At 42.1% G+C, this 24,954-nt stretch overlaps 2 protein-coding genes across 4 annotated transcripts; both read left to right on the forward strand.

Annotated features, from left to right (window-relative positions):
• Positions 1–1,801: 1,801 nt before the first annotated feature.
• Positions 1,802–14,704, forward strand: fpgs (folylpolyglutamate synthase). Of its 2 annotated transcripts, none has more exons than XM_026174578.2 (15): positions 1,802–1,988; positions 6,560–6,688; positions 6,788–6,841; positions 8,065–8,129; positions 8,575–8,689; positions 9,311–9,388; positions 9,561–9,622; positions 10,978–11,080; positions 11,157–11,234; positions 11,315–11,462; positions 12,132–12,215; positions 12,295–12,445; positions 12,578–12,653; positions 12,756–12,822; positions 13,526–14,704. In XM_026174578.2, the coding sequence occupies exons 1-15, from the start codon at positions 1,839–1,841 to the stop codon at positions 13,900–13,902; spliced, it is 1,737 nt and encodes a 578-aa protein (XP_026030363.2). In that variant the 5' UTR covers positions 1,802–1,838; the 3' UTR covers positions 13,903–14,704. The 2 variants fall into 2 exon arrangements, with proteins under 2 accessions (XP_026030363.2, XP_026030362.2); XM_026174577.2 differs by having other exon boundaries at positions 1,803–1,988; positions 12,129–12,215.
• A 2,306-nt stretch (positions 14,705–17,010) lies between these two features.
• Positions 17,011–24,954, forward strand: LOC113026124 (folylpolyglutamate synthase, mitochondrial-like). 2 transcript variants are annotated; one of them, XM_026174580.2, is made up of 15 exons: positions 17,011–17,058; positions 18,060–18,179; positions 18,287–18,340; positions 18,878–18,942; positions 19,345–19,459; positions 21,942–22,019; positions 22,299–22,360; positions 22,766–22,868; positions 22,950–23,027; positions 23,108–23,255; positions 23,379–23,462; positions 23,544–23,694; positions 23,866–23,941; positions 24,051–24,111; positions 24,360–24,954. In XM_026174580.2, exons 1-15 carry the CDS (start codon positions 17,044–17,046, stop codon positions 24,737–24,739), a joined length of 1,590 nt encoding a protein of 529 aa, XP_026030365.2. In that variant the 5' UTR covers positions 17,011–17,043; the 3' UTR covers positions 24,740–24,954. The 2 variants fall into 2 exon arrangements, with proteins under 2 accessions (XP_026030365.2, XP_080159771.1); XM_080303645.1 differs by lacking the exon at positions 17,011–17,058 and having other exon boundaries at positions 17,082–18,179.

Here is a 24,954-nt window from a genome sequence, read left to right on the forward strand (position 1 = left end):
GACGGGGACGAGTCTGCCTACAGGAGGGAGGTTGAACGTCTGGTGTCCTGGTGCAGCCACAACAACCTGGTGCTGAACGCCCAGAAGACAGTGGAGATTATTGTGGACTTCAGGAAGCACAAAGCTCCACTCCCCCCCATCATCCTGACTGACACCCCCATCACCTCTGTGGACTCATTCCGCTTCCTGGGTACCACCATCACTCAGGATCTGAAGTGGGAGCCCACCATCACCTCCGTCATCAAGAAAGCCCAGCAGAGGATGTACTTCCTGAGGCAGCTGAAGAAATTCAACCTGCCAACACGGACGATGATGCAATTCTACACTGCAATCATCGAGTCCATCCTCACCTCCTCCATCACCGTGTGGTACGCTGGAGCCACTATCAGGGACAAACAGAGACTGCAGCGTGTTGTGCGCTCTGCTGAGAAGGTGATTGGCTGCAGACTCCCATCTCTGCAGGACCTGTACACCTCCAGGACACTGGGGCGTGCAGCTCGGATCTCAGCTGACCCTTCTCACCCTGGACACAGTCTGTTTGACCTGCTCCCCTCAGGCAGGAGGCTCCGGTCCATTCGCACCAGAACCTCTCGCCATAAGAACAGTTTCTTCCCCTCTGCTGTTGGACACATGAACAATAACCGTATGACTGTACCCGCCACTAACACATGACCCTACGCTGTGTTCACTGCATCATTCCATGTTTGGCACTGATCACCACCTGCACTCATGTATATATCATGTATATATCATGTATATATCTATCTACTTAGCACTTTTAATTTTTATTCTTACTTTTATTTTTTTCATGTCTATTTAAGCTTAATTTATAACAGTATGTTTGCACTGAAGCACCGCAGCAATTTCCTAATGTTGTAAACCCGCTCAACATTTGGCAATAAAACCCTTTCTGATTCTGATTCTAAACGTTTGATCAAAACTATGATACTAGTTTACTACCACATGGGGGCGCTCTCCGCACCAAACCGGACTGTTTGATAAATTAATAAACGTGAAAATACAAACCAAGACATTCTGACGACTGCAAAGCAGCAGAAATGCTCATGTAAATTAATAAATAATGATTATGTGTTATAATGTAAACATATCTCAAATTAATTTAACTTTTGTTTTCGTCTTCATTATTTACAGGAAAGTATTTGAAAGCCTCCGATTCTGATTCTGAACAAACCTTAGAGAAGTAATAAAAGGTAATAATTCTGCTTTCTTGGATTAAAGATGCACATATTATTCCAGAGATAAACAGTTTGCATTCAAATTAAAGCTCAGTCCTGAGAATTCATGGCGTCAAAGGTAAATCTCATTCAGGATTGTGAAGTTTTCCTCTTTCACTTTATAGGAGGGAAGGGAAGAAATGTGCTCTTACACCCCTAACCTTAATCTTCCACATAATGCTTTTCAGTTATAGGTTAGATTTCCCTGCAGGACATTTCTGTTTCTGGTAAAGGTCTGCTAAAGTCTGGACATTTAGTGGCACAAAAATCTGTTATTGCTGTTTTCAGTGAGTCGCGACAAATTATGGAGCTGGGATGGCTATTATTATTATTTTTTATATTGGAGACACTGAAAAACATCCACCAACTTTCACTGTTGCAGGATTGTTTTAGATACTGATCTAATCTCAGGTTCTGAAAATGTATTGTTTTTTTATTGTTCGATCTTTGTCGGAGTATTTGTGTGTTTTATTTCTTTGCGTTTTCGTGTTTTTAAAAAAATAATAAATGAGTAAAAATGACGGGGCGTGTTCTGACGTCATTACGCTTGAAAAACGAGCCTTCCATATTTGGTGTCGCCTTCCTGGGACACCTCCACGCTTCATGATGCTGTGCATGTCGCGCATGCTACGGCGGGGCTCGGCCTTCGCCGCGCGGCTTGCACGGCGGGATCGGGCACTCAGTTTGGCGGGTCTTTCGTGCCGGCACTACAGCACCGAGACGGCTCCTCACATCCCGGGAATGGAGTACCAGGTATGCTGCTTGACCGCCGCCGTTCGTGCTCCAGCCGGCTAACGAGCTAGCTAACTGAGCAGCGAGACTGTTTCCGAAAGTTTGGAGGTAGTTTTCGGGCTGACAGGCTGCCCGGACTCGGCTGTTACACGCTAGCTTGGACAGCTATTAACAGCTCGCAGTAGTGTGTCAGTGGCTAAAAGTCTGCGCTGGCACGTGCTGTGGTATTTCTGTGTAGCCATGTTATTTCTGTTAGGTTGACTTGTGCCATGCTCACCTCACTTTTTTCCTGGATGAACTCAGGTGTTTTTGATGTTTCCTGTAATATTAATGGGAATTTTCCGCAGTTTCAGAACTGGGTCTGTCAGAGCCGTCCGCAGTCTACTTTATGCAAAATTGAGGAGACAAGACCCCTTTTATCTCCTCGTGCTGCTGCTTTCACGAGCATTTGGCACATACAATTTTACACATGGCGTCCATCATGGGTTTCCTGCGGCCAGATATTAAAGAGACTCAATGAATGAGTTCATTGTCACTGCAACAAAATCATCTTTAAGGATTTTCTGAGTCTGTTTCTACTGTAGACTGTATGTGAAAGATGGATGTAGTTGTCCATTGACCTCTTGGTGTTGTTATGAAACTCTGCAGGCTCAGGGTGGATCAGACTGCCTGCTCTTTGGTTTATGATCGACGAGGCGCATATCCTGTTTTAGGCTCCACTGTGACTGTAATAATGAGCATAATTCATAAAATAAACACGTTTTCTTCTGTAAGACTTTAAACTCCTGATTGGCCCAGTAAACTGATCAGGAGTGTGTTCACTGCCGTCACAAATCAATTAATGCTGGTTTATACACAACCAGAGGAGTCGGCACCTGGTGGTGATCAAACAAGGTTTAAGGCACTTCTGTATTGGTCTCACTTTCTAGATTGATTTTAGACATGATCTGTCATAATTCTACAGAAATAATTGCTTAAAAATCGATTTTTATTAAGCAAATAAACTTAAATATACTTTTTGTAGTTGCCCTCTGGAGGTTTAAATAATTTGGACAGTTTAGATGTTTCCAGATGTGTGCCGCTATAAATTAAAACCCTCTATAAAGTTTTTACAAAAGGAAGAAATGGCTGCTATGACTTCATCTTTTTTTTCTGCCTAAATGAGTGGACCAAACCACTCTGATTCATACAAGGGTGGAGTTCATTTTAAGTAATTAAAAGTGTTTTGTTTTCCATCTGTCACCTTTGACCCAGAAGCCTGTAACCACTGAGATTACACCCATGCCTGCAGCTAAACAAAAGATTTCTCTTTACATTTCTGATCCACTGCTGGGCTCGGCTCCCTGGGATTCACACCTATTTTTTGTTTTGTTTTGTTTTTCCAGAAAACAACAACACACCTGAGTTATAGGAGACACCACCTGGTGGTGGTATGGAAGGGTGTCTGGTAGCTGTTTTTTTTGAAAGGCTCGAATGCTGTTAACTGTCTCCTGTGGCAGTTTTGAAACATTCACACGTTCTTCTTCATCTGTCTTTACCTCTTGTTGCTTTAAGCTGTCAGAACTCCTCCACACCTACTTTTCACAACGCCTGTGCTTTGGACTCTGGCCAGGAGAACAGTTCATTTGCATGCAGAAGTGAAAAAGAAATGTGGCGTCTGTGAGACAGGGAAATGACACGGAGTGAAAGCTTTTCGAAGAAAGCAGTGGTTGGAGTTAAACGTGTTTGTGGTGGTTTGGAAAATACGGCACACTTAAAATCAATCCTTTGATTTTTCTCAAACTCAACAGGTCCCCTTATAATCCCGTGTGCCTTATGTATGAATTCTGGTTGTGTTTACTGACCTCGAAACGGTTTTATGTACACGGCGCTCGAAAATCTGTCAAATGTTTTAGTACGACTTTGCTAAGCTACAAACCCGCACCGTGTGTATAACCTCTTTTTAAGTTTTGTGGATATTATACATGGTTATGCTGAGGATATGTCGGCCGATTTCCACTGGAAATGTCTTTTGGTTAAACTGTCAGCAAGGAATTTACATTTGCACTGTTAATTTTTTTTTTTTTTTATATATGACTTTAATGCACTTTTAAAAAAGCTGCTTGTGTAAGTGAAAATACATTGATGTTTTTTTTTTTTTTTTTTTTTGCTTTTGCACTAATAAAGTTGTGGAGTTGTAAAGTATTTTGTCTAGTGTCAATTATATCGTCAGTTATATCGTTATCGCAAATTTTCAAATGAATGTCGTGATAAATATTTTTGGTCATATCGCCCTGCTCTGAGCATACCTGCTACAACAGGTGATCAAACGTTATCAAACTGGAGCCAGTGATCTAACCATGGATGTAGACAGGACAGCATAAGAGCAATCGTGAGCTGTAAGACTTCATTCTGCTTAATTTCCAGCATTTCTGCTATTTCTGTGTCTGATTTATATTTATTGGTTTTAAAGTGGAAGGCGTGAGATGTCAGATGCTGTGAATCACTGTCTTTTAAAAGTACTGGCTTTTATCTTTTTTTTTTTTTTTTTTAATTGAGTGTTTGAACTCTCATACAGAGGAATTGGGTAAATGGGATTGCGGATACATGCTGAAGTTTCGCCGTGTTTATATGACGTCTCAGTTGTAAATTGAGAAATCTGTGGTTGTTTTTATTTGCATATCTCAATAACAGTTCATCCGATCTGCTTTAAACTTGGCTGTTTAGTTTTCAGGGTCTCGGCAAACTCGGCGCTGAGATTGAAGTCATTGAGCTCTCATAATCTAAGGAGCTTGGAAAGAAAGTTCTGATGGCTTTATTTTGCTCCACTCTGTGTGTAGGGGGAGGGACTCACCTGTGAGGACTCACGGATGATCTGATATCCTCGTGTTGGTGTTGTTCCCAGACCATCATGAAAATGTTGTTCCAGGTTCAACATTGCAAGTGACCAATCACATTGTTGTGACGTTATTCTTTTGCACGCCAAGCCATTCATGCATTTATGAAATTCCAATGTTGCAAGGACAACATCAATTCTGCTTACTGTTTATTAAAGGGTTACGGTTAGGGTCAGGGTCCGTTGATCGGCGGACAGAGGCGGTTTCACGCAGCTTAGGTACAGTTTTTTGTTTTACGCCGGTTTTTCCCGAAGTCGCAAAAGTATGACGTCACAACATTCTGATTGGTCACTTGCAATGTTGATCCTGGAACAACATTTAGTATGATGATCTGGGAACAACACCAACACGAGGATATCAGATCAACCGAGGACTCACACTGACATTAATCCATTCCTGAAATTTTAACTCCCAAAGTTTAACTGATAAGATTTGTATACTGAAGCTGTCATTAATTCTGCTTACAGGTCTGACTATTTCATAGATTCCTGCATTGATTCCTGATCAAAGCAAACATTTATCTCTAACGGCAAAGCGATTTGAAATGTCAGAACACTCTCCAGCTCTGATTAAAGGAATGAATGAGTTGTTAGACATGTGAATCTGATGGAGTGGACAGTTTGAAGCTGACTCTTCATTCCCATCTCATTTTCCAAATCCAGTCAGATCACAGCTCAGAAAATATTGTCACGTTGAATATTTGCTTTTGTAACAAATTATTTATGAACAGAATCCTTGTCATTGCTCCTGTGAGTCTCATGGGCTTTTTTTAAAAACAAAAACTCAGTGAGTAATCAGACTGAGCTTTCCAGATTTTCATGAGCCTGCCAGTTGTTTAGCAAGATTAAATTGATTTCAAAGAACTTGAGAACCGGAATAACTGCTGGCTGCTTGAATAATCACTTATAAAAGAAATCTTATATTGACCTGCTGCAGCTTCTTCTGGTGCAAACAGTTGTTACATGAACGTACCTGAAAGTACAGCCGGACCCTGGTTCAACTTGAGTTGATATCACTTCAACACAAAACGTAAATACTTTGCACATAAACTGAATGAGAAGAAACAGCAGCTCTGACTTTAACTTCAGTTCATTTTGAATATATGAGACTGAGACTGCTGAAACCTGTAAGATGGATCTGGCATGAGAAGAGGCTTAACATGTTGCCCAGATGAAGACGGGTGGCTGATGTAATATAGAATAAATAATACTGTGGCCATGTTTTGATTCTTCTAATTTCCATGTTCACGAGTCCACTTGGGCCAGAGTGATGCAAATTTCATCATCAGACATCAACCATGTGGACTTATTTGTGAAGAAGTCGCTTTACACTGCGCCAGCTACTGCCAGTGTCCACGGTGAAGCATGAGCTAAGCATTAGACCCCGCCCACACCCCCACATGCCGCAGGTATCTCTGTTACAGAGTGACAGAAGAGCTGCTGTTGTTTCTGCTCATCAGTGGTTGGTTGGTCTCAGCCGGTTTGCCTCACATGTGTTGTTGGGCTGGTGGTTACACCTCTGACTCTCACTGACCGTCTCGGCATGAAAGATTTCTTAGCTCTGCTCGTGTGAAAGTGTCATTTTTACCTTCTGACATGTGCAGAGGAAACAAAGCATCTGTCACTCTCTAAGTCAGACTGATCCTCATCCTTTCATTCAGAAATTCTTTCCTGCAGATTATTGATTCCATCCTCAAACATTTTTCTTTCACCTCAGGATGCCATTTGCACTCTGAACACGCTGCAGACAAATGCCAGCGCCTTGGAGCAGGTACGACGAGAGCGCAGCAACCCTCAGCTGCAGCTGAACGCCATGAGAGGCTTCCTGGAGCGAGCCGGCCTCACGGTGAGCCAATCGGGGCGGAGAAAACATTTAGAATTACAAACAGTGTCATAGTAGATATGGCCTTCAGTGTTATCTGACGTGTGTCTGTGTGTGTCAAAGGTGGACGAACTCGACCATCTCAATATCATTCACGTGACTGGAACAAAGGGCAAGGTGAGCTGATGTGTGTTACATAACTGTATCAAGATGAGTATTTCTTTAGCGCTGTTTTATTGTTCTTGTATATCAGTCTCACTCAATACTCAATCATATCTTGAAATTAGATTTAGGTCTGAGATAAAGAGGCAGCCTTGTACAAACACACCCTGTAATTGGACTTATCTTAAAAATAGCTCTATAAAATATGTATAACAGTGGGGGGGGAATAACCCTCAAGGGGGAAAAAAGACAAATTTAAATGGATGAAGTAAGATCCAGGAGCTCAATAATGTAAAATGCTGTGGGGAAAAAAAAAATAGAATTTATGCAAAAAAATTATGTCGCTATTTATCAGTTATGGAAAAAATGGAACAACTTACAATGTTAAACATTAAAAATAAATGCAATAAAATATATGTAAATACAATATAAAGTCATGTAAATGGGGGGGGGGGGGAAGAATGCAATAAAAAAATAATTTAATATGATTAAGTTGCAAAAATTATTTAAGAATTATTTTTCCCCTGTAAAACATAATGGGTTCAGTCAGACAAAAGGATGTAGCAAAAAGTATACAAGTTATAATTTATGTATGCAATTTTTATTTTTTATTTTTTTTAAATTTTGAATTTGTTCTTTTTTTTTTTAATGGTTTAAACAGGTTTAATTTAATTAGTAAAAAACTGTAAGTAAAAAGTTTGATTTTTAGCAGGAAAACATAGTAAAAGTGATGAGTTTGTAACAGTTTAATATTTCCTGACTCAGAGAAGGTGAGGGACACAATTTCATACATTTCCTGGATTGCTTTCTCCGTTAAATTTGCTCAGTCATTCAGATGTTTCTGTTGTTTTTGGTACATTTCATGACTCTAAAACTCTGAATTCATGAGCATAAGCAGGCCTCATCTGTCTGCACACACCAACAGGATGTGATGCCAAAGGTTTACTGACAGTGCGAGTCCCATCCAGCCCTGCAGATCTTTGTCGGGCTTGTAGTGATGTGTGGGACTCTCTTTAACCTCGCTGTTGTCTGTCCCGTCAGCGCCGAGCTCTCGTTATGCAACTTGAGAGCAGAAGGTCAAACAAACATGTTGGCAAATGTGTATTCATTAACCAGCTCGGTCGAGGGTGCTTTCAGACTTCACTTTTTATTTATTTATTTATTTTTAGAGGAAATTTACAACAAAGTGCTGTTCTGTCCCGATGGAAAAACCCAGCGATGACTGTTTTGTCTTTCAGGGCTCGACATGCGCGTTCACTGAGCAGATTTTAAGAAATTATGGCTTCCGCACAGGATTTTACAGGTAAACTCAAATCTAACTTTTATTCTTATTTTTTGACTTAAAGCATCCACCATGTAAGATTAAAGATGTGTTGCAGCTTTTTGGGATGTACACACAAGATTTAATAAGAAATAAAATCCATAATTAGCCATGAAGGATCACTGCCCTTTGCCTCCCGAACTGCAGAGCTGGTCCAGATCGTAAAGTCTGAACAACATCCACATGTTGCGGGGTTTGTTTGTTTTTTTTGGTTTTGTTTTTTTGGCGAGACATACACGCCTCTCCAAAACAAAAAAAACAAAAAGAGAAAATGGAAAGGAAAATGAAGTTAGTGACCATTTGTGAGCTCTTCTGAAGGTCTTCAAAATGTGATCATATTGATGATGCGGGGGGGTGCAGGTGTGTAATGTTGGTTCGACTGGTTGTGTTGAAGTGTTTGTGTCTGAAGCTGCGCGTTTGTGTGCAGCTCTCCACATCTGGTGCAGGTCAGGGAGAGGATTCGGATCAACGGACAGCCAATCGGGAAAGACCTGTTCACTAAATATTTCTGGCAGGTTTACGGGCGACTCGATGAAACAAAGGTGGGTCTGAAAACGGGAGCGCAGACAGTCACTGACCATAGAGTGAGTGTGTGTGTGTGTGTGTGTGTGTGTGTAATCTGTGTCACAGGTTGTAATTGAGTTGGTTTTAAAATGAGGCTCCTCGCGTCAGGATGAGCGTGAGCCTCATGTGACGGGCAGCACGTGTTGGTCACGCAGCTGCAGGTTTCCCACAGAATCAGAAAAGCAGTTTTATTTATTTCATTTAATTTTGTCCTTTTAATTTTTGCTTTTTTAAAAACTCCTAGTTCTTATTTCAGATAAGTGTTTTTCTCCATCTGCTGGTCCCTGCCAAGGTTATTATAGATGATGATGATGATGATGATGATTATTATTCTTCATTCTGATTATTATAGGTTGTGTTCTGTGCAATAACTGCATTAAATAGCCAAGATTTTCCATAATACGACCTGTCTCCCCATGTGATGTCTGTGCTGTGTATATAAGGTCGGTCGAGGGGGGTCCCATTTCGCTGCAGGGCAACTTGCATGTGACAAAGGCTTTCTTGACTTGACTTGAAGATTAGAATTATGGATCAGAAAGTTCATTATTATCTTTTGGCTGTAATCAGGCAGTCTGTCTTTCTCTCTTCGATCCCCTCAGGATGCCCACGGAGGGACGATGCCGGCATATTTCCGCTTCCTCACCATCTTGGCCTTCCATGTCTTCCTCCAAGAGAAGGTAACTCCAGAGACAGCCAATAAACACACTTAAAAAAATTATTCCTCACTTAAGTGGTATTAATGTGCCTTAAATACAGACACCTGTGCAGTTTCCTTTGTCAGTGAAGTTTAAAGCTCAGATTTACTCCTGGTGTTTTCTTTGGATCTAAACAGCTCTTGTCTTTGCTCAGGTGGATTTAGCTGTGATTGAAGTTGGTATAGGCGGCGCGTACGACTGCACCAACATCATAAGGTGAGATTCTTCATTGAAACTTGAGTTTCAATGAAACTCATACAAGAGTATAATACAGGCCACAGGGAGTTTTTGTTTCTAGCACAAACTGAGCACTTGTAAAATGGGCCCACTGCCAGGCTCATGGTGAATAAACATTAGCATGTGGTGCTATGGCTCTGATTGTGCACACTGGTGTGTACCTTTGATAGAAAGGAATATGTGTGTGATACAGCGGTCCCTTGTTTATCGCAGGAGTTACGTTCTAAAAATAACCTGTGACAGGTAAAATCCAAGTAGTCAGCTTTATGTTTTACAATTATTATATATGTTTAAAGGCTGTAACACCCCTCACTACATACTTTATACACTGTTCTCAGACAGGCATCAACATTTTCACACGTTTCTTTTCTTTAAACTCAAAGTTCAAACCTTTGTAGAAAAATAAGGCCAGTATTATAAAACTAAAACGTTTCATCGACATTGTTGTGTTTGTTGGGGAGAAAACGTACAAACATACAGTGCAGCACTTTAGGGTCACACTGCTAGCGATCGAAGATTTATGTAAATTTGACAAGCTGAACACATTCTGTACTGTACAGGAGCCACGGCACGAGATTGACAATGGTCCACAAAATTACGCACAAAAAAAATCCTCAAAACAGCGAGGCTGCGAAAGGTGAACCGCGTTATAGCGAGGGACCACTGTATTTTGGATTTGTGAAAGGTGGACATGGCTGCATTATCATGGTCTCATCTCTGCTTTACAAAGTCCCATTTTGAGATCTGTGTGGCTCTAACCAGAATCCCTGAGCTGGAATCCATGTGCACCGTGGTTGTGCTGTTTATGCCTTTTGGATTTTAATGCAGTTATCTAACAAAGAACATGGCTACCATGGAGTTAATTATGTCATCAGAAAATGAATGCCAAAATATTCAACCATCAGGAAGCCTCTGCAGCACACACATCTCTTGGTTTAACTGGGCTCTGCTGACTATAGGAGTGTGTGCAGTCATGCAGGTAATATGCTTCTGACAAGAAATGCAAACGTGCAGCATTTTGTGCACTTGGTTTATTAGAACTGAACAACAGTGCAGTGAGCCTGAAGGTAAAATTAACACGTGATCGTGTGCGATTTGAGTCCTAATCTAAAGGCAGTGAGTGCCACAGACCTTAAAAAGACTTGGAGGGAAAATTGGGGGCAAAAAGTAGACTTGTCTTCATTTATATGGTTAGACTTCTTTTTCATGTGTTTATTATTAGCATTACTTTTACAATTCGTCTTTCATGAGGTAGAATAAAAAACACTTTATAGTCGCTTGAAAAACTTTGAGGCGCTTTTAACCAGCGTTTCTCGCCCTGTGCGGTTCCACAGGAGGCCGTGGGTGTGTGGCATCTCCTCTCTGGGCATAGATCACACTCAGATTCTCGGAGACACCGTCGAGAAGATCGCCTGGCAGAAAGGAGGCATCTTCAAGGTGTGTCTGTGGTTCAGCTTGAACCCGTTATTTCTTTTTAGTTCCTGTTTGTAACTCTGCATTATTGTGTTTGCAGCCTGGAGTCCCCGCCTTCACCGTCAGACAGCCAGGGGGCGCCATGCCCGTGCTCAAGGAGCGGGCCAAAGAGATCGGAGTAGGAGTCCACTTTCAGTCACATCACACAGGAAAGTGAAGCTTCAGTTTTATCTAACATGCTCTAACCTGTTGTCGCAGTGCCCACTGTGGGTGTGTCCACAGCTGGAGGACTACCAAGTGGACTGTGGACCTTTGCACCTGGGCCTTGCAGGGCAGCACCAGCGCTCCAACGCCTCCCTCGCCCTCCAGCTGAGTCACACCTGGCTTCAGAGGAGGTGCCTACCAGGTGTGATTAACGTTTATACATAAATCCTAAATATCCCAAATGTACATAAATTGAATACTGCCTGAGCCTCGAAACCACGTAGCTGAACCGTGATTTTCTTTTTCTTTTTTAAATTCTTTTAAATGTAAAATCAGTGAGAGGAGTTGGTCTACATTGATGTCCGCTGCCTCACGGTAAACAGATCGTGCTGCTGTCACTCACTGAAGAGAGCACAAACAAAGAGCAGTGCTTCTGTGGCAGAAAGTGGCTGATGTCTGTTGTGCTTTCAAAAAGTTGCTAAAGAAGTCAGAAAAATCTAAATAAAACTGACCAAGGTGAAGGGGGAACTTGAGGTTCACAGGGTGAGGACAGGTTTGCATGATGAGATCCACAGTATATAACTTACAGGACTCGGATGTAAAGATCCTGCCTAAATCCCTGCCTGTATTTTAGCTCCATCTATCTATGACACTGCCTCCATCATGCTTCAGAGGAGATGGTGTGTTCAGGTTCACATGCAGTGTTATGTACCCACCACACACAGCGTTTGGAAGTAGGTCAAAAGATTCCTGCTTCCATGTGTTTGCTGGGCTCCCTTCATGGCTTGTTGCAAACGGGACTTTCTTTAGGGGTGTGAGTGAAGGGGTTAGGTGACGAGAGTGTTAATAGAAACCTGTCCTCTCTCAGCAGATCACAGCTTTCCCGTCACCACTGTTGAAAACAACGGTACACTTCAGGTGCCTGCGTTCAGTCCCAGCCCCATCATAGTTAAAGGTGAGTCCTGCTGAGCCAGTCAGCTGCCATTACAACCAGATTGTCATTCAGTGAGGTAACTGTGTGTGTTTGCTCTCAGGGCTGGCAGATGCTAAGTGGCCCGGCAGGACCCAGACCCTGAAGCATGAAGAGGTGACTTACTTCCTGGATGGAGCTCACACCATGCGCAGCATGCAGGCCTGCGTTGAGTGGTTCCGAGAGACTGCAGCTGAGCACGAGAGGAGCGCCAGGTGAGCAAGACTTGTTAAACTGTGTGTCAAAGACCACCTCAGACAGCCACGCTCTCTTTAAATCCTAGAAGTGTTTCTGCAGGAAGGTTTGTACTTCACATGCTGATTTGATGCTCAACATGTTTGTTTTAGTGGAGCTGTGGCCAGAGTGCTGCTGTTCAACGCGACAGGAGAGAGAGACTCGGCTGCCATGCTGAAACTGCTGGTGGTGAGTACAGCTACTTTAATACGCACACATTCATGTAGAGAGGAACCGACCGCTATAAATAATTCTTCTGCCCTTTTTTTTTTTTTTTTCTCTCTCTCTCAGACGTGTCACTTTGACTTTGCTGTCTTTTGCCCAAACATCACTGAAGCCATTGCTTCCTGTAACGCAGGTGAGTACTCTGAATGGGATGCAGTTTCTGAAAGGAGAATAAAGAAACTTCTCTCTCTCGATAGAGATACGTTCAGTCATTTTGTTCATAAGCAGCTTGAAACCACTCTGTTCAGGAAAGGGCTTCAAGGTTACTCCCAGTTGGCTTTCAAGGGGGAAAGGGTTAATGTTCACCTGCACAGTGGGAGTGAAACCTAACATGGCGCGTTCAGGAGTGACAGCCTGTGCATGCGGTTTGTTAATGATAAACATAATGATCGAGCATCAAGGTGTCCAAAAGAACACCAGGACACACTCGTTCGACTCTCGATCAGACCTCACATGTCTAGAACAGTCGGGTGAAAATGGGAGCTGAGCTGGTGGTGCTGTTAGATCAGGTAGTGGGACATGATGCTGGACAGGCCTGGTGTAATCACATGGTATAGTGAGGATGCACTAGGAGTGTCTCAGTCCAGGAAACTGACTGGGACATAGGTGTGGAACATGGTCCACTCTACTGCCAGATGCCAGAGATAAAAGAAGCTGTTGAGGATAGTCTTAGTTGGCTTGTTGGACTCCGGAGGCTGCTGACAGCTAACGAGGGCCAAAAACAAAACTCGGGTGCAGGAAGAGTTCAGTAAGGGCATGGAGCAAGAATTTAGTCTTAACCTCTTCCTGCAGATTTCTATACACAGGATTTATTGGACTTGTTGTTTCCTTCTCAGACCAGCAGAACTTCAACGTGTCAGTGGAGAACATGCTGACTCGCTGCTTGGACAACGAGAGGAGCTGGCGCCTTCATAACCGGCTGGGTGATAACGAAGGCACCCAGCTGCTGATCCAGGACAGTCTTCCTCGTTTACCTGAGCACAGAGGGGACACCTTGGTGTTCCCGTGCATCCTCAGCGCCCTCCAGTGGATCACGCAAGGCAGGGACTCTGTGCTGGCCGACCCGGCCAAGTCGAGATTGCCGGTTAAACAGAGTGTCACGGCCAAAGCCGCTCCCCTCCGTGAGGCCGCGGAGATCCACGTCCTCATCACCGGAAGCCTCCACCTGGTGGGAGGAGCTCTCAAACACCTGGACCCAGCTTCCTCTAAGTGACCATTTGCACATGTTTACACTACTGTGGGAAACTTACCTGGACAGAAGAAGGTTTTTCATGCTTTTAACATTTCAGACTTGGGGATTTGTTTCTCTGAGAGCTAATTATGAGGACTGAGGCAGCTCCAGCTTCACCCTGAGCCTTACAGCGCAGACGCTCCAGAGTGTCTTCAGTCTTACTTGAAGCCAGATGTGTTTACATGAGCTGTAGACGCTACAAAGAGCTGAGCTGGTCAAACGGAATGATTTAAACTGCATTAATTGTTTCTGACCCTGTTGGGAACGTTTAATTATCACATTTCAGAGATCTTTAAAAATTGAGAAATATTTGCACATTTTCCTTTGTGTCACTTTGGTTGCACAGTGTGCTTCGTACATGTGGCCTCCTCTTTTTAAATGTGTGAATCCACCAGATTTATACGAGTTTAAAATCAGTGTTGCGTTTCTACGTCTTATTTAAATGGGCCTTAATTTAACTTCATGGTCAGACTGTGACGCATGCAGTCGGTGTATTTAAAGCTAAAAGGTTAAGCCCTTCAGCCATATCCGTTCAGACTCTGACTTTTATGAGCACAAAATGAACATCACTGTTTTAAGTTTCACCTGAAATTCACTTCTGTGGAAGCTCTACGATGGAATCCGCTCACATCTTTAAAAACTGAGCCGGTTAGTTTATGCAGACGTTGTGCCAACCATGGTTTAAAACTTTGGTGTCCTTCTTGGTCCTGCTGATGGGAAATGTTTTACAGACACAGTCCACGTCTCCGCAGTGTGATCCACAATAAAAATGGTTACAAAACAACACCTGTGAGCTGTCTCCTATTATTAATACAGACACACTATTAACTGATCTGAAATCAGCAGGTAGCTCATTCCAAAGAACAGGACCACTTGATACCGTATGCAAGGTTTGTGAATATACAACCTGCACATCAGTGATGTGCAGTGAATTTAACAGAAAAGTTAAGAGAGTAAGCCCCCCCCCCCCCCCCCCCCCAACTACAGTTTAACAGGACGAACTGGACCATCTTGCTGCACTGAGCAGAAACATCTTTACCTTCACTGAAGAATTAGCGCAATTCTTAGAATTGGAGTACTAGAGGGTTTTGTTGTTTTTCTTTTTTTCAAACACCATTCTGTCAGTCTGCCCCAGGGCAGCTGTGGCTACAACTGTAGCTGCCTCCACCAGTGTGTGAGTGTGTGTGTGAATGGGTGGATGACTGGGTGTGTAAAGCGCTTTGGGGTCCTTAGGGGGGACTAGTAAAAGCGCTATACAAATACAGGTCATTTACCATTTACTGAAAGAAAGAAATCACCATGAAAACACACACGTGTGTGTGTGTGTGTGTGTGTGTATGTGTATATATTATGACGCATTTGAAAAATGTCATAAAACCATATTCAACAAGAAGAAATGGGAGTGACACCAAATTTTTTTTTTTTTTTGAGTGATGTTATTCAGACTCAGGAGATTAAATTAAACAGAAATAAATTCCTAAAAACAACAAAGAAACTTCTTGGGGAGGTTTTTTTTTCCCCCCGGGATTCATCCGGTTTGTCGGGTTAGAAAAATGCCACAAAGAGTAGAGATCTGTCAGTCACTATATGCTTCCACACCTTAAACACTATAACACACACATTCTTTACTGTGAAGTGAAGATATGTGTTTAAAAAAATTGCCCTGGTGGAAGTCAACTTCTTTTCTTCTTTTCTCAACTAAAAGTGAAAAAGTACCTGAAATGTACTCAAAGTAATTAAGTAAAAAGTAGCTGTTTAAAGGACAATGCTATCAGATATTATTATGCAAAGCTAACTGAACCTCATGCTGTATTAATGTAATAATAAAATAATATTAATGCATGGAAGTATAAGTGGGGTTCAGCAGGTGGAGGAACCCCAAGTTCAGTTGTAGTAGCTCAGTGTGGGGACAAGAATTGCTGCTCAATCATTTCTACTGTGAGCTCCAGCAGATGGTCTTAGTGCACAGCCTGTGATCACAGTTAAATTCAAAAATATTTCACAAGCTATCTGGGCTGATGTCCTTCCCCTACACTCACAGCATACAGTTAAATTCAGTGAGTGAATCTCATCATCAGCTTAAGTTTGAATTCATCTCTGCTGTGTAACCGAACTCTGACCAGGAGCTCAGAGCTTTATGTGAATCCATCACAATAGTGCAAACTACTGTTTATCCAGCACTAAACTGCACAGCATTTTCACACAACCTTTGAATAAAACAAAGCTGTAGATCTCAGCTTGTTTTGCAGGACGTTTTACAAAATGAAACAGTATAAAACTTCACACCATACAGACCTGATATCTGATTTAAAAATTAGGACTAACATGCAATCTTTAAATTTGCAGATTATCAAATGTCACTGAGCAGCCCTTACCTTTAAATCTAACCCATCTTCTTCCTCTCCTGTCCTGTCTTTCTTACGTCTTTCTCCATCTCTGAGTGAAGTTAGCTCTCATTTTGTGAAATCCAGCAGCTGGACCTTTACCTCACAGACACGGTGTGACTAACAGTTTGTGTGCTTGCTGATTTTTGTTGAGCTGATAGAAACGTTTAAAATTACCTGCCGCTAGAAAACGTTACTCCCTTTATGATTGCTCCTCTTCAACGCTGTACTGCAAACACAGCTTATCAACATGCACCAAAAGTGCCGTTCAGGATCATCCCAACCTAATTCAAACCCCGAGTTTATGGTGCTATGATAATGCATAAGTGATGTGGGGTTTTTTTGCCTCTTTCATCTTTTTGAATGTGAGATGCCTCGCTGATGGATAAACTAATAAATGTATCTATTTGTTATTGTTACCTTCTTTTAACCTCACATCAGTTTGAAGACTCACAATAAAAACTTCCCTCAAATTAATTAAAGCTAAAGTAATGAGCCTGATTTGAAAATATAAAGAGTAAAAATAAAAGGTTGACAAAAAAATAAATCCTCAAGTAGAGATACCTGAAAATATTCTTACATCCTTTTACTACATGCCTTGGGCAAAAATGATGCTTTTCTAAGGTGATAAATATCTGAAAGCCCCAAAGACAGAGGCGGGGTTTTAAAGCGCACGGACAAGTGCATACCTGCTGTAACAGAAACTGACACAACGGTGTCAGACTGAAGCAGAGCCGCCATGGATACAGAAACGGTAAGCTGAGGTTTTCTTGAGAGACAGCTTCTTCCATCAGGCCATCAGACTGCTGAACACGTCATAGACACCTCAGCTTCACTACTGGAACTTCAACATTATGCACTCCACACTGTATATAAATGCCACTTGTTTTGCACATATTCAACTCTGTATATTTTATATATTTTATTATTATTATTATTATTTTATTTTATTTTTTTACTATTTAATTTGTAAAAATGTGTATACACACACACACACACACACACACACACACACACACACGTAGGAAAATATTTAGTATACACATCCAGAAATGCATACACTATTATATATTGTACATATATTTATTAGTTTCAGGTTGGCCATTCTTGTATTTTGCTCGTTTGTGTTGTTGTGTTTGCACATCTCTGTTGCTTGTGGGGCTCGCACACAAGAATTTCACTCGCATGTGCTGTGCCAGTGTGCCTGCACATGTGATGTGACAATAAAAAGTGATTTGATTTGATTTGATTTGTGATTTGATTCTTCTGTTTTAGTGTTTTATAGCAGCTGTTCTATTATTGTGACTGTGGAGCTGCTGCTTCAAGGCAAAGGCTGGTGCTGTCCAGGGGTTTTTGTTATTGGAGAGGGACACGGCTCTCCAAAAGTCTGAAATCTGTGGGGGAATTCTGCACTGGCAAATATTCTGGAACCTCCAGAGAAGAAAAATCTTGTTTTAAAAAAATATATCATTATTATTATTTTTTTCTTTTTTCACAATTTTTCTTTTTCAACTTGCTGATCATGAAGCATGAATCATTCCTTGGTTCTCTTTTTGGAAAGGTTCCCTTTCCCCTCCTAAAATCTAGTAGGAAAACAGAGACTCTTTCACTTTCTATCACCATTTGATTTACATTTCAATCAGACTGTCCTGACATCCTGATTCTCATCATTTCATGCAGACATTTTTCTGTACAGATGACACATTTTTGTTACTTTTGAACTTTTCTGTCCTTCCTTTTGTACGTTTACCACAGGACACCATCTCCACCCTGAACACGTTGCAGCCCTATGCTACCGCCCTGAAGGAGCTAAAGAGCAAACGTCACCTGCAGCTAAAGACCATGAGAGGCTTCCTGGAACGAGCGGGCCTCACGGTGAGCCAATCAAAGCAGCAGTGACATCAGAGATTACACACAGTTACAGTAATTATCACCTTCAGTCTTAACTGAACTAGTTGTCTGTGCTTGTATGCATATGAAAGGTGGATGAACTTGACCGTCTCAATATCATTCATGTGACCGGAACAAAGGGCAAGGTGAGCTGACATTTAGGTGTTCTTTATATCAGAAAGGCCCGTTCTGTGGATTAATTAGAATTAAGTTCAGTTCAATTTGATTTATATAACACCAAATCACACCACAGGGGGCTTTATACTGCAAGGTAAAACCCTACAATAACACAGAGAAACCCCAACAATCAGACAAAACCTCTTTGATGAAGCACTGGGCAACAGTGGGAAGGAAAAACTCCCTTTCAACAGGAAGAAACGTCTGGCAGAACCAGGTTCAGGGAGGAGCTGCCATCTGCCTCAACCGGTTGGGGGTGAGGGGAGGAAGACAGGACAAAGGGCACACATAAGAATGGCCTCATGTTAACACACAGAAATCTCTTCAGAAATCTTCTAAATAAACAAATAAATAAAAATCTCTGAAACAAATAATGTGCTGTGTGAAAATCAGAATATAAAAGCTATGTGAGATGAGTGTGTGGTATATAAGATCCTGGCTTTAATTAAATTATGTATAACACACATTTACATCATGAATCCAGATGATGACTGTTTGTCTTTCAGGGCTCGACGTGTGCGTTCACTGAGCAGATTTTAAGAAATTATGGCTTCCGCACAGGATTTTTCAGGTAAACCATGGTGTTTACTGAATCAGGTGTTTACTGAATCAGGTGGTTACTGAATCAGGTGGTTACTGCAGTGTTATTGCATAAAAATGTGCTTTGTTTCAGATTTCTGTGCAGTCCTTGGAAAGGTTTAAATAAGCTATAAAACACAAATACACACCCATACTCAGCTATAAAGTCTTTTGTTATTTCTACATTTGAACGTAACAGCTGTCCAGATGTTGGGGTTGTGCTCTTCTCGAGTAGTCTGAACAGTAAAATGGGTTGTTTAGTTTTTGTAATCAGATTACTCTGATATTACTCTGATATTTTGAGCAGTTTGAACATAAACACACACACACAGGAGGAATTAGATGGAGAGACTGACAGGTAATAACAGGCTTCAAATATTCTTCTTGGGTGCAGCTCTCCACATTTGGTCCAAGTCACAGAGAGGATTCGGATCAACGGGCAGCCAATCGGAAAAGAGCTCTTCACCAAATACTTCTGGCAGATATATAGACGGCTCGAGGAAACTAAGGTAGGTGTGAAAAGAGAAAAACAGAAAACTAAAATGCCACTTGACACTGCCCCATCCACTGGACCAGATGTGACACACCCTATGGTGATCTGGTTCTGGTAATAACCTGCCAACCCGAGAACCCAAGTCGTGTCATAGAAATAATATCTCTAAAACTGGGCAAATTGCACCAAACCTTTCTCAATTGAAGAGGGAAATGATGTAAATTAACTTTTGGGGATGAACTGACCTTCTAATGTGGATTCAAAGCTGTTAAAGGTACTTTCTCTAATTACCCTCCACAAATTTTTACCAGAGCTTTGACCACCAGGGGGCAGGCTTGTATCGTTGGGTTTGTTGAAAAGTTTTCAGTCATGTTCTGCTGTTTTGTTTTGTTTTGTGTTTTTTTTTTTTCACTTTTTAATTTGTCTTTACTCCTTTAGGGCAGTGGTTCTAAAACTTTTCACAATGAGTACCACCTCATAAAATATATGGCTCCTGAAGTACCACCCTTATGACCGACATTAAAGTGCAGTAGTATAGGCCTGTTTAACACTACATACAGTTTACACAGACAATTTTATTTCTTATATGAATGCTATTTATTTTAACTGTCATAAATAAGATGTGACGAGTGATAATAATAACCACAACTGTACTGCATTAAAACATGGTGGGATATCCAATCTTTAAGTGATGACCTGATGAACCCTGCTTCTGGGTCCAAACTACTCTGCTTTTATTAAGGCTGTTGTGTTTTTAACATGTTTTAATGCTTTGTATTGTGTTCTTTAATCTGAACAAGCCCCTAAAAAAAGTCAGTGATCACTGTCGGCCTCTCTCGGGTTTTAGCATCACTATTCATTTTAAAGCTCAGTTTTTAAAACCTTACAATGTAACTACAGCCCAGCCCATGCAGCAGTATATTAATGACTAACCTTACATTGCAGTTGTTCTCCTGACTGAAGTTTGGTCCGTTTACAGCATCCTGACATGCGATTGCATTTGTCCCTAACCATCAGGAACCCTCACGTTAACTTTTATCTAGTGGATAAAAGTTAGCGTTCAGCCTCCAGCTTCACTGTGTTCATATTATGCTAACCATAGCTGTGTAGCTAGCTACCACGTAGCACATCATTATATACCAGCTAGCCCAACTTCAGTAACCCTACAAATGTCACAGCTGTTTAGTTTTCTGTCTTCATTTATGTCGGAAGTGATAGCAAAACTGTACGTTTTAATTTTCGCCGTGTGATGACCCTCCTCCGGGATCCCACCACACAAGGGAAATACACCTCTCTCAAGCTGCTGCTGCTACAGCGCTACTCCCTCTCCAATGCAGGCCGAGAAACTCCTCTCTTTCTCGGACCTTGGTGATGGTACCGCTCTCAAGCTCATGGAGAGCACGCTGTCCTTGCTAGGAATGGATGACAGCGGATTCCTCTTCACTCACGTCTTCCTCCGACAGATGCCGGTGCTGCTGCGGTTCGCGAAGGATTACCGCTCACTCGCAGAAGAAGCGGATTGCATCCAGGCAGTAGTTCCTGACTCATTGACGGCATCTCCCACACCCCCCCACCAATTCTCCTGGGGGCCTCCGAAAGGCTGCTCTTCATAGAGGACTCACACTCTGGGAGGCGTTTTCTGGTTGACTCCGGCTCCCAGAAGAGCCTCGGGAACTGTCGTGTCGTCTTTGCATACCTCCACAATGGTATATTATTTAATCTTTAAAAAAAAATTGGAGATTTTCCAGGTACCACCAGAGAAAGCCCAAGTACCACTAGTGGTACGCGCACCACAGTTTGAGAATCACTGCTTTAGGGCAATTTCTTCGCGGGGTTTTGTCTTTTCCCAGGCTTGATTTGCCTTTTTTAGTAAAGGTTACAATGACTCTTTCTGCCATCTTGTGGTATAACTTGGTGTTGCTTCAAAGTACAGTTTTGATTTCTTTAACATAATACAGACATGCTTTAGATATGGAAATTAGACCAGCCCCTTCTTCACTTCTGTTACTTCTGGAAGATTTAAAACTATATTCAACTCTGGAATTTAAGATAAGAAACTTTAAATGATGTTAAGATTTACCTAAAAGTGAGCAGGATAGAAAATGTCATCAGAGGGACAGCGTAGGATATATTGGACAAAGGATGATTAAATGGACCTGCCAGGCAGGAGGAGAAGAGGAAGACCACAGGGAAGATTCATGGGTGAAGTGAAGGAGGACATGAAGAGGAAGATGCTGGAATAGAGTGAGATAGAGGCAGATGACCCATTGTGGTGAACCATGAAAAAAATCAGCTGAAAAGAGAAGTAGAAGAAGCCATCACTTTTAATAAATTTGAGACCATATTTGAAAGGTAACATCTTAAAATTAATTCAATTAAAACCCTCAGACTTATGACCTGATGTGATCATTTAGAAAAAATTAGATAAAATATATCATCTTTGGTGTATAAACAAGCAGATTGAAGAGTCATAACTTTTTTCCCCTTAACCTCCTCAGGACGCTCACGGAGGGACGATGCCGACATATTTTGGTATCCTCACCATCTTGGCCTTCCATATCTTCCTTCAGGAGAAGGTACATTGTCAAAAGCAGCCAGAAAATGTTTATATGGAATTTATTCCTGACACATGTTATGTATGCATGTATCTGCCCTACAGGCAGTGGTGCAGTTAACATTAGATTTCAAAAGTTTCTTCAGAAATGAGCCCCTCTGGATGTGTATAAGAAAAGCTTGTGTGTAATTCTCAGAGCTCAGATTTACTTGAACGATAAGTCCTGTTTATTTCACCAACAGATGGTTCTTATTTACTATAAACACTCCTTGAATCTAAATGGCTCTTCCTCTTTGCTCAGGTGGATTTAGCTGTGATTGAAGTTGGTATCGGCGGAGCGTACGACAACACCAACATAATACGGTGAGATGTAAACTTAGCAGAGCATAAGTCTTTGGCATAACATGCAAAATATCACAAACAATGGAAAAGCTTCCGAATCAAAACATAAACTAAAATGGTACCAAGTGGACACATTTAAAAAGCCTTTGTCATAAGAGTCACTGGAGTCTGTCTTCTTACACTTTTTGCTGAAATACAAAATTATTTTTAATGTTCTCAAAATTACGTCTGTTAAAAATTGTTTTTTACACTATTTACATTTCTCATTTATATAGGATCAGTTTTTTCTTATTGTTGTGTGGGTGGGGTGGGGGTGTAGTTGATTTTTCCATCTTGCCATCTTGTAGTACTTCTTGCTGTTTATGTCTGCTGCCATGCTCAGTGTACAGCCTCGGTCGTCACTATGACCCCTGCGTGTTTCAACAGGAGGCCGTGGGTGTGTGGCATCTCCTTCCTGGACATAGACCACACTGATATTCTGGGAGACACCATCAAACAGATCGCCTGGCACAAAGCGGGCATCTACAAGGTCTGTTCACATTAGGAGTGAGTAACTGTTTCAGTCTGAATGCGTGATTCATTTAGTAATGCTGCATTTTTGTGTTTGCAGCCTGGAGTCCCCGCCTTCACCATCAGACAGCCAGAGGATGCCATGCCTGTGCTCGAGGAGCGGGCCAAAGAGATCGGAGTAGGAGTCCACTTTCAGTCACATCACACAGGAAAGTGAAGCTTCAGCTTTCTATAACTCTCTCTAACCTGTTGTTGCAGTGTCCACTGTGGGTGTGTCCACAGCTGGAGGACTACCAGGCAGAATGTGGACCTTTGCACCTGGGCCTTGCAGGGCAGCACCAGCGCTCCAACGCCTCCCTCGCCCTCCAGCTGAGTCACACCTGGCTTCAGATGAGGGGTCTACCAGGTTGGGCTGATGTTTAAACATATATCCAGAAATAAATAAATAAATGATTAGTACAAAATAATGCAAATAATAACTGCAAGCTTTGGTTAGTGTACCTTCAATGTACCTGTCCTCTCTGAACAGATAATAGCTTCCCCTGTAGCACTGTTAACAATGGCGGGATGCTTCAGGCGACTGCGTTCAGTCCCAGCCCCGTGATGGTGAAAGGTGAGTCCCGCAGAGCCAATGAGATAACAACAGGACCCACCCAGGGCCAGCTGATGTAACAGTGAATGCGTTTGCTCTCAGGGTTGGCAGATACCGAGTGGCCCGGCAGGAGCCAGACCCTAAAACATGGAGCGGTCACCTACTTCCTGGATGGAGCTCACACCCTGCACAGCATCCAGGCCTGTTCCGAATGGTTTAGAGAGACTGCAGCTGAGCACGAGAGGAACGCGAGGTGAGCTAAAAAAAAAAAAGATGTGCTAGAATTTTTAATTTAAACATTTAGTCCGGTCTCTGTTGTTAACAAAATGGACCAGAGTGTGTGTTCCAATTGTAGGTGGATCTACAGAAATATTTTTACATCAAATGCTAAGTGATGTGACACTTTGATGTGTTTGTGTTTCAGTGGCCCTGTGGCCAGAGTTTTGCTGTTCAACGTTACAGGAGAGAGAGACGCAGCTGCTTTCCTTAAACTCCTGGTGGTGAGTAGTTCTTCGAACCTGAATGCATTTGTAGGTATGTTGGCAAGGACGTGACAGTACGTATAGAGTTGAAAACTTTTTTTTTTTTGCATGTCTTGTTTCTTTGCAGCCGTGCCACTTTGACTTTGCTGTGTTCTGCCCATGCATTGCCGAAGTCAGCACCTCCAGTAGTGAGTTTGCTGAACCTGTTTGCACCTGTACAGATCGTTCTATATAAAATCAGTCTGGACACAGTATCGGTGTCCAGAAGTGTGCAGTTGTAATCTAATGTTATCTGAAGCACATTTTTATAGTTTACTTGTGTGGAGTTTGTGTTGGAGTCTGTGTTTCCAGATGCAGATTATGCAAGAAGAGACGATTTTATCCAGTGAATAATTCTGAGCCAAAAACTTTGAACTTATTCTTTCACCTTCTTCAGTACAGGAGAAGAAGTTTGACATGTCTGTGAAGGAAATGCTGACTCGCTGCTGGGACAATGAGAGGATCTGGCGCCTCCATAACCACCTGGATGACAATGGAGATAATCCATTGCTGATTGAGGACAGGCTTCCTAATTTACCTGAGCACAGAGGGGACACCTTGGTGTTCCCGTGCATCTTCAGCGCCCTCCAGTGGATCACACAAGGCAGGGACTCTGTGCTGGCCGATCAGGCCAAGATGACGCTGCCGGTTAAACCGAGTGTCACGGCCAAAGCTGCTCCTCTCCGCGAAGCTAGTGAGATCCACGTCCTCATCACTGGAAGCCTTTACCTGGTGGGAGGAGCTCTCAAACACCTGGACACAGCTTCTTCCAAGTGAACAGAAGTGTTTTTTATTTGCACAACTGGGAGGGATTTGCTTCTAGGGAAGAGGGTTGGGTGTGGTGTTAGTTTTTCTAGACTTATTTTCCTGAATCTGATTATTTTCTCTGTATGGTATGAAGGTAACTTTTGCGTATATTTTTGTAACAGTGGCCAAAACTCAAGTTTCTAAGTGTGACTGGATTGCAAATAAATGATCTTTTAAAATGTAAA

The sequence above is a fragment of the Astatotilapia calliptera genome, chromosome 7, assembly GCF_964374335.1.
Source record: "Astatotilapia calliptera chromosome 7, fAstCal68.1, whole genome shotgun sequence".
In the NCBI taxonomy this organism is placed as follows: domain Eukaryota; kingdom Metazoa; phylum Chordata; class Actinopteri; order Cichliformes; family Cichlidae; genus Astatotilapia; species Astatotilapia calliptera.

Bases quoted from the DNA above. Each gene is read 5' to 3' on its own strand.
- fpgs (XM_026174577.2), top strand. From the start codon at position 1,839: ATGATGCTGTGCATGTCGCGCATGCTACGGCGGGGCTCGGCCTTCGCC. The intron at 9,389-9,560 runs GTAACTCCAGAG...GTCTTTGCTCAG, and splicing joins ATGTCTTCCTCCAAGAGAAG to GTGGATTTAGCTGTGATTGA. The intron at 11,081-11,156 runs GTGTGTCTGTGG...TTGTGTTTGCAG, and splicing joins AGAAAGGAGGCATCTTCAAG to CCTGGAGTCCCCGCCTTCAC.
- LOC113026124 (XM_080303645.1), top strand. From the start codon at position 17,979: ATGCAGACATTTTTCTGTACAGATGACACATTTTTGTTACTTTTGAAC. The intron at 18,180-18,286 runs GTGAGCCAATCA...TGCATATGAAAG, and splicing joins TGGAACGAGCGGGCCTCACG to GTGGATGAACTTGACCGTCT. The intron at 22,020-22,298 runs GTACATTGTCAA...CTCTTTGCTCAG, and splicing joins ATATCTTCCTTCAGGAGAAG to GTGGATTTAGCTGTGATTGA.